This window comes from Phallusia mammillata, chromosome 7 (assembly GCF_965637545.1).
Source record: "Phallusia mammillata chromosome 7, kaPhaMamm4.hap1.1, whole genome shotgun sequence".
In the NCBI taxonomy this organism is placed as follows: Eukaryota; Metazoa; Chordata; class Ascidiacea; order Phlebobranchia; family Ascidiidae; genus Phallusia; species Phallusia mammillata.
The window spans coordinates 20,278,155-20,290,157 of NC_137258.1; the positions used below are offsets into that span (position 1 = coordinate 20,278,155).

The 12,003-nt window shown below is 35.7% G+C and overlaps 2 protein-coding genes and 1 long non-coding RNA gene across 4 annotated transcripts; 2 read left to right on the forward strand and 1 right to left on the reverse strand.

Annotated features, from left to right (window-relative positions):
* Window positions 1-13: 13 nt before the first annotated feature.
* On the reverse strand, window positions 14-1,087 carry LOC145237575 (basic phospholipase A2 homolog 1-like). Of its 2 annotated transcripts, XM_080100499.1 has the most exons (4): window positions 820-1,083; window positions 472-638; window positions 296-414; window positions 14-164 (listed from the first exon to the last, which is right to left on the reverse strand). In XM_080100499.1, the coding sequence occupies exons 1-4, from the start codon at window positions 976-978 to the stop codon at window positions 34-36; spliced, it is 576 nt and encodes a 191-aa protein (XP_079956625.1). In that variant the 5' UTR covers window positions 979-1,083; the 3' UTR covers window positions 14-33. The 2 variants fall into 2 exon arrangements, with proteins under 2 accessions (XP_079956625.1, XP_079956626.1); XM_080100500.1 differs by lacking the exon at window positions 296-414 and having other exon boundaries at window positions 464-638; window positions 820-1,087.
* A 1,694-nt stretch (window positions 1,088-2,781) lies between these two features.
* On the forward strand, window positions 2,782-5,961 carry LOC145237574 (uncharacterized). Its single transcript, XM_080100498.1, has 6 exons — window positions 2,782-2,925; window positions 2,984-3,307; window positions 3,374-3,527; window positions 4,092-4,265; window positions 4,358-4,548; window positions 4,616-5,961. The coding sequence occupies exons 1-6, from the start codon at window positions 2,833-2,835 to the stop codon at window positions 4,739-4,741; spliced, it is 1,062 nt and encodes a 353-aa protein (XP_079956624.1). The 5' UTR covers window positions 2,782-2,832; the 3' UTR covers window positions 4,742-5,961.
* Window positions 5,962-8,431: 2,470 nt separating this feature from the next.
* Window positions 8,432-11,036, forward strand: LOC145239338 (uncharacterized). Its single transcript, XR_013862286.1, has 5 exons — window positions 8,432-9,325; window positions 9,677-9,828; window positions 9,945-10,036; window positions 10,124-10,196; window positions 10,655-11,036. It is a non-coding gene; the product is annotated as an uncharacterized LOC145239338 (long non-coding RNA).
* Window positions 11,037-12,003: the final 967 nt, after the last annotated feature.

The window sequence follows — 12,003 nt, forward strand, 5'->3', positions numbered from 1 at the left end:
GTTACAACCGGTGTTCATGGTAAATTGTATTTGTCAATAATAACACCAGCCGCGCCTGTGAATGTTCTTGTAAGCTCCGTTGTAGTCCCAACTGTGTTTGACGAAGCAATTTGCAGCAGCCTGATCACAACGACACAAATCTCTTTTCCATCCTGTTTTATCGACTAAAAAAAACAAAAATTTACAAAATTAAACTCTGAATCCAGTGTTTTAGCATTTATGTTTCGCAATGTTTTTATTTACTTTTTAATACATTGAAATAACTAATTATGAAATGAGCTGAACATAGGCCTACCGCATTTGATGTTTCCACGACTACAAGAATACTTGTACAACGCTAAATAGGCTGTCCAAGGCGACAGGTTGTATTTTCTGGTCAAACCAGAGTAGCACTGGTCATGTTTGTAACAACATCTGTTAACATATTCGTTTGCAAAACGTTGTACTAAGAATTATAGTATACCTACAAACCTGTCCACTGGATCAACTGGATGACCGTCTCCGCCATAGCCACAATAGCAGCCGTAGTCATTGTAGATAGAATATGCCCAATGTGGAAAAAAGCCTTGTACATGATGTGCGCATTGAACCAATTTGCCAAACTGCCATACGTTTCTTTTGCTTCTAGACAGCAAATTCTGCACGAAAGTAAACATATGATCGAGTCTTAATTGAATGAATAGCCTATGCTTCTGTAGGCTTCATCGAATTCTCGATTTCAAATTCTCCAAACACATTTGAAGCGTAACACATTTGTTAACGTCTTATTCAAATAGAAATTATTTCTTGGGTTAAAAAATTCTCAACATATTACCGTACCTTGCCTGTGCATAAAAGACAACCTGCGAAAATTAAAGTCAGCACTTTATAAAACTGCATTGTATAAAGGATATCGTCAACCACGAGACTATCACTGAACTCGCACCTCTTCAAGTTCTTTTCTTGAGTGGCAATGTGACTATTGTCTTTTACGGCCATAAAAGGGGCTCTCCACACGTCGCATTGAAGCCTGTAAAATATAGTGGGATTTTAGTCCGGCCAATGTGACACCACCCAACTTCTTTTTACACCAAGTCAAGTGCGCCTTGTTGTGGGTAGCCTATAAACTATTTGCTAACCCTCTTTCGTCTGGTCAAGTTATTCCGTATAGCCTAAACATATTGGGCGTTTTTAAACTTATTTGTAGTTCTTAAAGCTTTTTACCGGAATGTTGAGTTGTGGAGCGTAAAATAAGCCTAAAATATTGGTTTGTAGGCCTATATTGATTGTTTTCATTCTGTATTAAGGTCTTCTTATCTTTGAATTTGAAAGGTATTTACTGTTTAGGCCTATAATAGAAATCACAAAACAAACACAACTGTGCAATGTCATTAAATTGAAAACTTAAGCATTGCAGGCGACTCCATAATTGTTACCAATACTTAGTAGGGTGACTTTGTTGTGGGAGAGACACAAACAAATATAAATAGGCCTACGTGCGTGTTCTAAACAAGTCGTTTTTATGACGTGGTCGAGTTTAGCACGGGGCTACAGAGTGTCATGACTGCCAGCTACGAAAAGGCCGTTGATTGCAACTGTAAGAAACAATAAAAAAAAAATTCTTGTTTGTTCAAAATGTTTACGACAGCACCCAGTCCAAGTTGGTGACACGCTTAGTCTATATGTACCGCCTGCCTGTCTTTTCATGATGATTTATCTCTGTATTGAAGAGAACATAAAAAGTAATGACAATATATTGTGCACGTTTATCTGTTTGGGAGGGGGTTTAGTGTGCACAATTCCTGTCGCCTGGCTTTAAGATATGATAATAATAATCGATAATAATCATCAATGCACAGTGCTGCAGATAGGCTAGATAAACTGCCCAGCCTACATCGTATTGTCTTAAATTTGCAGGCTTTTTGTTTTAATTGCAATCGAGGCCACGAAATCTGTAGTGGGATTCAGCCGGTTCGCACCGGTATAAACCGTCTCACAAAACTTTATGAGATCAGCGAACCGGTTAACATTACTGGTTACTGTCAATGGACTTTTTGTAACCGAACCGGCTGAAAAATATGACTTTAGTGATAGAACCGGCTGACAAAAAATTTGAATCCCACCACTGTAGCTTATGTAGCCATTATCTTAAATTTGTTGGCTTCTTTTTATTTTATTTGCAATCAAAGACACGAAATTTCCTCATAATTTTAGTCGTCAGACCAAGCACGTGTAGTGTTACACCGGTTGGTTCATGCTCATGCACCATACTAACTTCCTCAAACAACGTAAGTAAACAAACGAGCATACCAAGGAACGATGACCGTTTGGCAACCGGCCTGTTAAATTGTATCTGGTGGTTTCCCAAAATGACGGCCATTGCCAGTTCTCGAACGGCACGAAGAGTAGAATGACTTGTCAAAATACAAACTGTTGTAGCATACTCCGTCCGTTACCTCATCATCAACCACGTCACATTATAATGATGCAACTGTCTGAAACGCTTTTACGTCATCGCTAGTGACGTAACGGTGAGGATAGCGTATAAAAGAGCGGTGTCACGAATTGCGGAAGCGCAAACACAGGCGCCAGTAAAGTGTTTGTTTTGCCGGTTGGGTATGCTACGTTAATCCTTATCATGGAGGTTGTGTTGACAGATTTATAGCATGTTGTACTACAAATATGAGATCCAGCGCTTATGTAGAAGTGGTGGTGTACATGTGGATGTGATAACTCGGTCGGCTAGTGGTGTAACATGCAGAAATGTAAAAGCCAAGTCTACTTTTTTTTTATAAATGATACTTTCTATGTTGTGTTTAGGCGTTTTCAAAGAAAGTTTTAAACGTTTTCATTATGAATACCTTGAAATGTTCTCGAATTTGTATTACTAAATGTTTTTGTTCAAGTGGTGCTATATTGACACAACATGTGAAGGTTGTAGCCCAGGTAAGACTTGTGTGTTCTATGTTTTTACAGAACTTTATGACCTATATTTTTGTGATAGGTGCCTTTATCCCAACCAAAATTGTTCAATGGATTTGCTGATACAACAATCAAACGATACATAAACAACTCCACTGGTTCTGATGACCCAAAATTACAGATTGACCACTCCCCACATTTTCGAGAAACTCGGCCCAAAACCAAAAAAACTAATGAGACTACCACTACACCAGAAACGGAGGGTCTTTCAACCATTGAGACAGCATTGTCAGAGGATGCTGCAGAAGGCCGAGGAATGTTTGAAGGAGGCTACAGACTTCCACATCCAATTTGGAATGAAGAAGAATTAGAATCTGTTAAAATCACCCATCAGCCTCCAGTCACTGTAAGAAGATAGCAAATTTTAACGCAAAAAATTACAAACACCTTAAGCATAGTTTGTTTGCATTAGGTTGTTGACAAAATTGCCTACTACAGTGTGCAAACCATCCGAAGGGGGTTCGATTTATTTTCGGGATATACTTTGGGAATGTACACAGGAAGGTTGGATGAAAAACAATGGCTGAAACGCATCATATTTCTGGAAACTATTGCTGGAGTACCGGGTAAAAAAACATTTGAAATATGATTTGAATTTATTAGCTACCAGCCCAAGTGTATACTGTGTCATAACTAGGGTATACAACTGAATGATGGCATACAAAGGGAACAAGCTTCAGTGTTAGTAAAGGTTTTCACGAATGGTGAAGGCACCACATCTTGACCTATATGAGATTGACATGCATGTTGTGAATTTTATTGCATCAGTTCGGGATTGTTGCATCAGTAATGCGATTTATGAAGCAATTGGCACATTCCCAATACCCAGACTACCTGTTAGAAATTAGACATTTTTACTTTTTAAATATTGCTATTTTCGCTGAGATCTCAATTTTGAAATTTCCAAAGTATAAAAATATTGTGAAGAGTGACATTGATCTCTGTACAATTTTAAAAAAATGTTACTAGTTAAAAATTATGAAAGGTGTAGGCTACACTGGAAAAAAGGTTAAAGGGGCCTGGCTACCAGTATTACACTATTACTTCGACTATTACATCCATTATTGTTGGCTGCTGTGTTGTAAATGTCATGTTACCATTCATATTAAACATTTTCAGTATTTTAATAGGCATGGTGGGTGCAATGGTAAGGCATTTGGTGTCTTTGCGCAAGCTAAAGCGGGATCACGGTTGGATTCACACATTACTAGAGGAGGCAGAAAATGAAAGGATGCATTTAATGACAGCATTAAGAGTTGCAAATCCTGGGATTATTATGAAAGCATGCATTATGACTGCACAAGGTATATTAAAAAACTATGCAATATTTTTTCCTTATAACTGTTTCATTATTTATTTCGTTTGCAAATTTGTTTTTTATCATTACTTTTACAAGGTATTTTCGTCTCTGCTTTTTCCCTGGCATATTTGATTTCCCCTCGTTTTTGTCACCGATTTGTTGGTTACTTGGAAGAGGAAGCAGTTAAAACCTATACCCACTGTTTGAAAGCAATTGACAACGGTGAACTAAAGATGTGGAAACTCATGAAAGCACCAGAAATTGCAATCGAGTATTGGAAACTACCGGTACTTTATAATATTTGTTTTTTATGCTTGATTTTATGCAAGTTTGAAATACTTTATCTTGTTTTAGCCTGATGCTATGATGAGAGAAGTGATTTTGGTGATAAGAGCTGATGAGGCACATCACAGAACTGTGAATCACACGTTAAGCTCTATAAAACCTGATGACCAAAATCCTTACCCACCAGGACAGTAAAACAATTACATTCTAATGGGCTTTAAGTTTTTGGATTGAAAATATACACTATACAGTGGACTGTGGTGTCTATGTATTGCACTTTAGTTAGATTTTAAAAATTACTGTCTTGAAATAATCATTGCATTGTTTTTTAAACATTAATAGCTTGCTTTCTTGTTGCACTATGTTGGTATAAATCAGTTGGTAAAATCAGGGTGGTCAATATTTTATACCATTTTGCTGTTCTATTGTTTTCAAAACTAGTTGACACATCACAAAAGTCAGCCATTTTTAAATAGCTTCCAAAGCCTTAATAACTACAGTTTTTCGTTTACTTTTAATCTTTTTTGCAATGGCCTGGTGAATAAGTAATTATCCTTCCAAAATCCATATGGCCCAACAACATTTGCAAACATTTAATGTATTCCTTGGGTGCATACTTTGTAAATTTGGTATTTGGGCTGTATTGGGTGTATTGCATTTAAAGTTGTTTGTCATTTTGTTTCTGATACAGCATAATCTTCATTAGTCCTGCTCTTGCCACTGTTCATACAACCCTTTGACTTAAATGTGGAGGATGTTAACATGTAAAAGTTTACTATTCTGATTTATATTGGCTCAGTGGAAAATGCGTCAATACCCTTGTCTTTTTTTTTGTTTTTTGTTTTTTAGAGAAAACCAACTGCTTTATTGCAAATCACAACTTATTTTTTTGACTTTTAAAACCTTTCAGCAGTGTTGCATGGTATCTTTAAAAATATGTTACTGTTGTAATAATATTTATCCATGTAACTGCATATTACAGCGTTTACTGCAAAGCCAGGGTATTTACGCCAACATAAAAAATGCGTTTAAATAGGAATCCTATACCATCCTTACTACTAAGATTTATGCTTATTTTGATAACATCTAGAAATATGATTCTGTCAAAGTATTGTCTTCAGTTTTCACTTGATCCATAGTTTTAACAATGTTAGGTATTATATTTCTTTAGAATTAAATCAATGACAACCCTGACTATAACAGTGTGAGTTTAGGCAACGTTGTCCTAAACTGACATTATTGTGGAACCAATTGTGTACCCCTGTCTTATGTACTGTACGGTATTAGCACTAGTATGTTTTACACAATTCTTTTTGTACTTAACGAAGTTTTTGTCAACACTGCATCTATTCACCGGTGCCGGTGGTGTTCTCTGTCCAGTGCGTTGCAGCGATTAAATTACCACGATAAATTAATATTTTTTCTTTTCTTTAACAATTTTTTCAGGGTGGATGGCTAATTTAAAGATTTTCAAATTTTCGGAACAGTTTTCAACAATTCAGTTCAAAGTTAAAGAAGTTTGTGTTGATGTTGTGTGTTTGTTCGATATAGACTTGCGATAATTTACAACTGTTCTATCTCGTAATGCGCTGAAATTGACACATAAAGTTGTAGATCGTCTACCATTACAATATCTTACCCATGATTGAAAGGGAATTAAAAGTACATGTCTAAATGTAGGCTACATTGATTAGGTTTTGACGAAAAAATGTTTGACGGTAATTCGACTAAAAACAGTAACGTTTTGATTCGAACACCGAGATCAGCCAAGCATACTGGGGAAAGCAATGTTGTTCATCTTAAATACAAAAATGGGGCGAAAACAGATAAGTGACCAAAATATGAGCAGGTAGTAAACTCGAGCCCAAATGTAGGCCGAGGAGGCCTAACTTCTATCCAAGACGACCTAAAATTTGTAAACACGTTTCATTTTACATGTTGATTCAGCACCCAATCAAGTTTTTTTTTCCTGAGGAATATTAACCCAGCTAACACACAACGTAGTTTCGACGTTCGGGACCAATTTTTTTGAACAAAGTAAATGTTGTGGGAATGTTTGCCAACGAACGTCAACAAATCACGTCTTGCTACAGTTTTTGTTACGTAATACATGACGTTGAAGATTGGTAAAACCTAACGTCAGACAAAAACATTTATACAACCTTTCCAGACGTGGTTTGAAACGTAAAAAAAAACGTTTTTTGTTGACGTTACAAGAAAACCTGTCTGCAACTTTATTTGACGTAATTTTGAACGTTTTATTAACGTTTATTCTTAACGTTGTATCAAACTGCAATACAACTATGTTAAAACGTCATACGTAACGTATAATTCACGTTTGTCTCTGACGTCAAATTTAACCTGTGTACAACCGTTTTCGACGTCATTTCAAACGTTTTATTAACGTTGTTTAGTAACGTTGCAACAAACTGCAATACAACTATGTTAAAACGTTATACGTGACGTAGAATTCACGTTTATCTCTGACGTCAAATTTAACCAGTTTACAACCGTTTTCGACGTCATTTCAAACGTTTTATTAACGTTGTTTAGTAACGTTGCAACAAACTGCAATGCAACTATGTTGAAACGTCATACGTGACGTAGAATTCACGTTTGTCAATGACGTCAAATTTAACCAGTTTACAACCGTTTTCGACGTCATTTCAAACGTTTTATTAACGTTGTTTAGTAACGTTGCAACAAACTGCAATGCAACTATGTTGAAACGTCATGCGTGACGTAGAACTCACGTTTGTTACTGACGTCAAATTTAACCAGTTTACAACCGTTTTCGACGTCATTTCAAACGTTTTAGTAACGTTGTTTAGTAACGTTGCAACAAACTGCAATACGACTATGTTAAAACGTCATGCGTGACGTAGAATTCACGTTTGTCACTGACGTCAAATTTAACCAGTTTACAACCGTTTTCGACGTCATTTTAAACGTTTTAGTAACGTTGTTTAGTAACGTTGCAACAAACTGCAATACGACTATGTTAAAACGTCATGCGTGACGTAGAATTCACGTTTGTCACTGACGTCACATTTAACTTGTGTACAACTGTTTTCGACGTCATTTCAAACGTCTTGTTAACGTTGTTTAGTAACGTTGCAACAAACTGCAATACAACTATGTTAAAACGTCATACGTGACGTAAAATTCACGTTTGTCACTGACGTCAAATTTAACTTGTGTACAACCGTTTTCGACGTCATTTCAAACGTTTCAATAACGTTGTGTAGTAACGTTGCAACAAACTGCAATACAACAATTTTAAAACGTCATGCGTGACGTAGAATTCACGTTTGTCACTGACGTCAAATTTAACTTGTGTACAACCGTTTTCGACGTCATTTCAAACGTTTTATTAACGTTGTTTAGTAACATTGCAACAAACTGCAATACAACTATGTTAAAACGTCATACGTGACGTAGAATTCACGTTTGTCACTGACGTCAAATTTAACCTGTGTACAACCGTTTTCGACGTCAGTTGTAACGTTTTATTGCCGTTATATGACAAGTAAATTAATGTTGCAATGTTATGAAACGTCACTTCCAAATTGCAGGTTTCTACAATTGATTTTCCGTGTCCTTTTTAACTTTTTTATCGCTTTTCTTTTTCGAAAATGTATAAATTATTGCGCCATAGGTCGTAACATAACATTTCAAAATCCGTCATACAGGTTTGATTTTGGGCGCGGTGATCAGTTTAAAAGTGTTTTCAAACCGCTCTTATATGAGCTCTGATGAGAAAGCTTGTATAGTCTTTAATTAATTTTTAGTGCGATAATTACTGGACTGATTGAATTTTCTTTTAAACACATGTGCAAATCGTTAAGACATACATCGCAACATTCAAATTTGAAATATTCGCGCATATTTTGAATTTTGGCGCGCAGGGCGGACTTTGAAATTTCAAAACCCGCTGTTATGGATGTACTTCGTTCAAAAGGTGTAGAGGCGTTGTCCGTGTTGTGGACTTCAGAAATCCATAATGCGTGTTAGTCAGTAAAACTTGGATTTATTTTCCTTATTTATTCCCACGATTAATGCAGTTCGAGTGTGAGTATAAATTATTCCAGAGGTGTCAGTTTTTGCGCCTAGTTTGACAGGACTGTAGGCCTGAATTGCCTGAAGTTGAACTATTTTGGAGATGTCTGTCTGTTGTTGTATTATTTCAGATAGGTATGTTTTGAATAAGAATGTGAGTATTGTGTTTGCTGGGCACCAGTTGAATGTTGAACTTTAGTTTACAGTAATATGTTGCAGTGTTATTCATTTTTCCAGTAAAGAAATTAACTATTTTACCTGCTATTTCAATGGTTTGGATATGTTTACTTAGAAAGTCACCTTTGTGCTATTTGTGAAAAAGTAAGCTAAAGCTGTTCTAGAAAGCAGGCTATATAATGTATACATTATGTTAAAAATTGCCAACTGAAATTAGTTAGTTTAATACTAAAATTATAGATTGTATTTGACATACACTTATACTTAATTAGGTCCTGTACCATCATAATCAATAAATCATTTTTTATCTACAATTGCAGTTTTAATATTCATTACATAATACACACTAAACCTGTGTGAATTTGTCATAAAACTACTTTGTGCTGAAGACACACATACTTGTCATTTTGGTCGTCGGAAAGAAAAAATCAAAATAATTGAAGACCACAAAAGGGTTGCTTAACATTAGTACATAAACAACCCATGTGTGAAAAGTATCTTTACTGCCCTGCAACACCTACAGATGGATCAGTTCAGTTTTATGTAAGTTTTAAGTAGCCAATAGTTGTATATGTGTTTAGCCTAAATGATACAGAATGCAATGTATGTTCTAATATGCAAAAAATACCCTACATGCTGTTCTTCTCTTTATGCATGAGAATAAATATGTTAGAAATGATCATTATCTAATGCTGGTCATGTATATCAAGGATTTTGCTGCTGTTTGCAAATTCATTCTGTCATATAGTAAAAAAAAGTGTAGCGCAATGAATGAGTAGTTGCAGATAGTTTTTTTAACTTGCTATTTTAGTTGTTGGAATTGAGGCACTTTTGCTTTCCAAAAATAGAAATATTTTTTTATATTTACCAGTTACTGGTGTTTTTGTTTTTTAGCCAACAAGTTACACATTTTGGAGTGATGCTGAAGAAAAGAGGAAACTTGTGACAATGCAAAATCTGTCTAAAGTCCCCAATCTAGTGGCAACTAAGAACTAGAGGCTTATGACTGCAAGCAAACTGAAGACGAAATCTTTTAATAAATCCTAGTAAGTTTTAAACTAATTTATGTGTAGTTCTTTTGTGCAAATCTCACTCTAAAGCCAAAATCTGTGTTACATTGCTGCATGAACATTACAATTACAACAGTGCTTGTGATTTTTAGGTATACTTTTGGCAAACCTGGAAGGTCCGTTTCCTTGCGATATTCTCTGGAAAATGACAAAAATTATCGGAACAAACAAAGGACAGCAAAAGGTATAGTTCTACTTGCAGAAGTTTGTGTAACAAAACCCTATTGAGTTTGTACACAGTATTTACATTTGACTTTTTTTTGTATTATAGTCTGGTGTTCAAAGCAAAACACTGGATTCCTGAAGCACCAGAAGAGAAAAACTTAAACTAGTCTGAATACAAAGTAAGTTTATTAACAGTACAAATTTAATTTTATTCTGGCCCAAAGACTGACCAAGCTCTGGCCCTATTTGCTTGATTTAGTATGCTGGAGTGTTGAAATATGAAGCAGTGTACAGTGTGGAATGTTGGTTGTTTGTCCTTAAAAGGTCTTTTGGCAGAAAATGTTTGAAACAATTAAATAACACCTACACCTGCTACCCAAACCTTTAATAGATAAGATTTTGTTTTTGTTTGTTTACCTTACAACAATTGACACACCATCCCCAAAATGGGTCAAATGATTGTCTAGCTGCCTGAATACCACATTTACAAGTCAAATATTAATACCTTTGCATAGAAATTGTTATAAATGTGAAAGTTGTATCTGCAACCTCATGTTGTTCTTTACTCACAAAATTGACATATGCTGCAATAAATTATACCTGAAGGACTAATCTCATCGACAAATTTGATTTGCAGAGTGGAAGCGCGGAAATCTTTGTCAACATCCTTGACTTCAGATGTGAGAAGTAAAGATTGGTTTTTAAAGGCAGAGATTGCCATGGACTTTGATTTAGAATTTTTCTATATTTTACTGGCACTATTTGAAATGTTTATTTGTTTCTGCTATAATTGTGTTGTATTATGAACAAGCCATGTCAAACAGATATTATAAGGCAATGTTTTAGCACAATGCAACGAAAACCTTAATAGTATTTACAAACTCTTTAGGAGTCATACATATTTGTCTATTGTTCAGTGAATGCCATACTTTTTCGCCGTTTTTTGCTATTTACTGCTAACCCTTTTTGATTCTGTACTACTGTGATTTTTCACCATCAATATTATATTCCTACTTTGATTCCTTGGCATGTTTAATTGTTAGCGTTAGTTAGAAAGCTGCAAACGTTTTAAACATTGTAATTAAAAGTGCAAACATGTCAACACGTAATTAGGATCGGCGTTGTTAGGTGTCGTACTCATGTTTATTTGTGCGTATTATTGACATAAATTACCACGTCATATATACATCGTATGGAGTAGACACTCGTAAAAATGACGTCATGAGTTACGTCATACAAATGTAGTTTTGAACGTTCGTTATTACATTTGGTTCAACGCATATTTAACGTAATTCAACAACGTCATGGAGACGCGTTTTTATCAGGTCGTATTGACGTTTAACTAGACGTGCAACAAACGTCATGGCAAAACGTTGTTTACAACGTCCTATCTACGTTTTCTGGAGTCGACACTTTTACGTAAAACGAACGTCACGAATGTACGTTATCTGCAACGTCCTATCTACGTCTTCTGGAGTCGACACTTTTACGTAAAAATAACGTTGCAAATTTACGTTTTAAGAACGTAATTTACAACGTTCGTAGTTACGTTTACTGAACGTCAGGTTTACGTTATGCACAACGTAGTTTCCAACGTCCTATCTACGTATTCTGGAGTCGACACTTTTACGTAAAATTGACGTTTTGTCGCAACGTCCTATCGACCAAACTTGACCAAAAATCTACGTCGAGCCGACGTCAAATTGTTAGCTGGGAACCCCACCTTTACTATAATATTGCTTACCAACCAGGGAGTCGAACCGGAACTGAACCTGAACCCGCGAACCGGCTTGAGCGGTTAATTTCATTAAACCCGAACCGGAGCTGAACCCTATATTTTGTATGGCGTTGAACCGGAACCGAACAAGTAAAAAAGGCAGTCTGTTTTATATTTTGTATTTTTTTTTAAACAGCACACTGAAGTAGATGATGGGTAGAATTAAATTGAAACGAATAAAAATTTAAACCGGTTTAAAAACCGCAAAC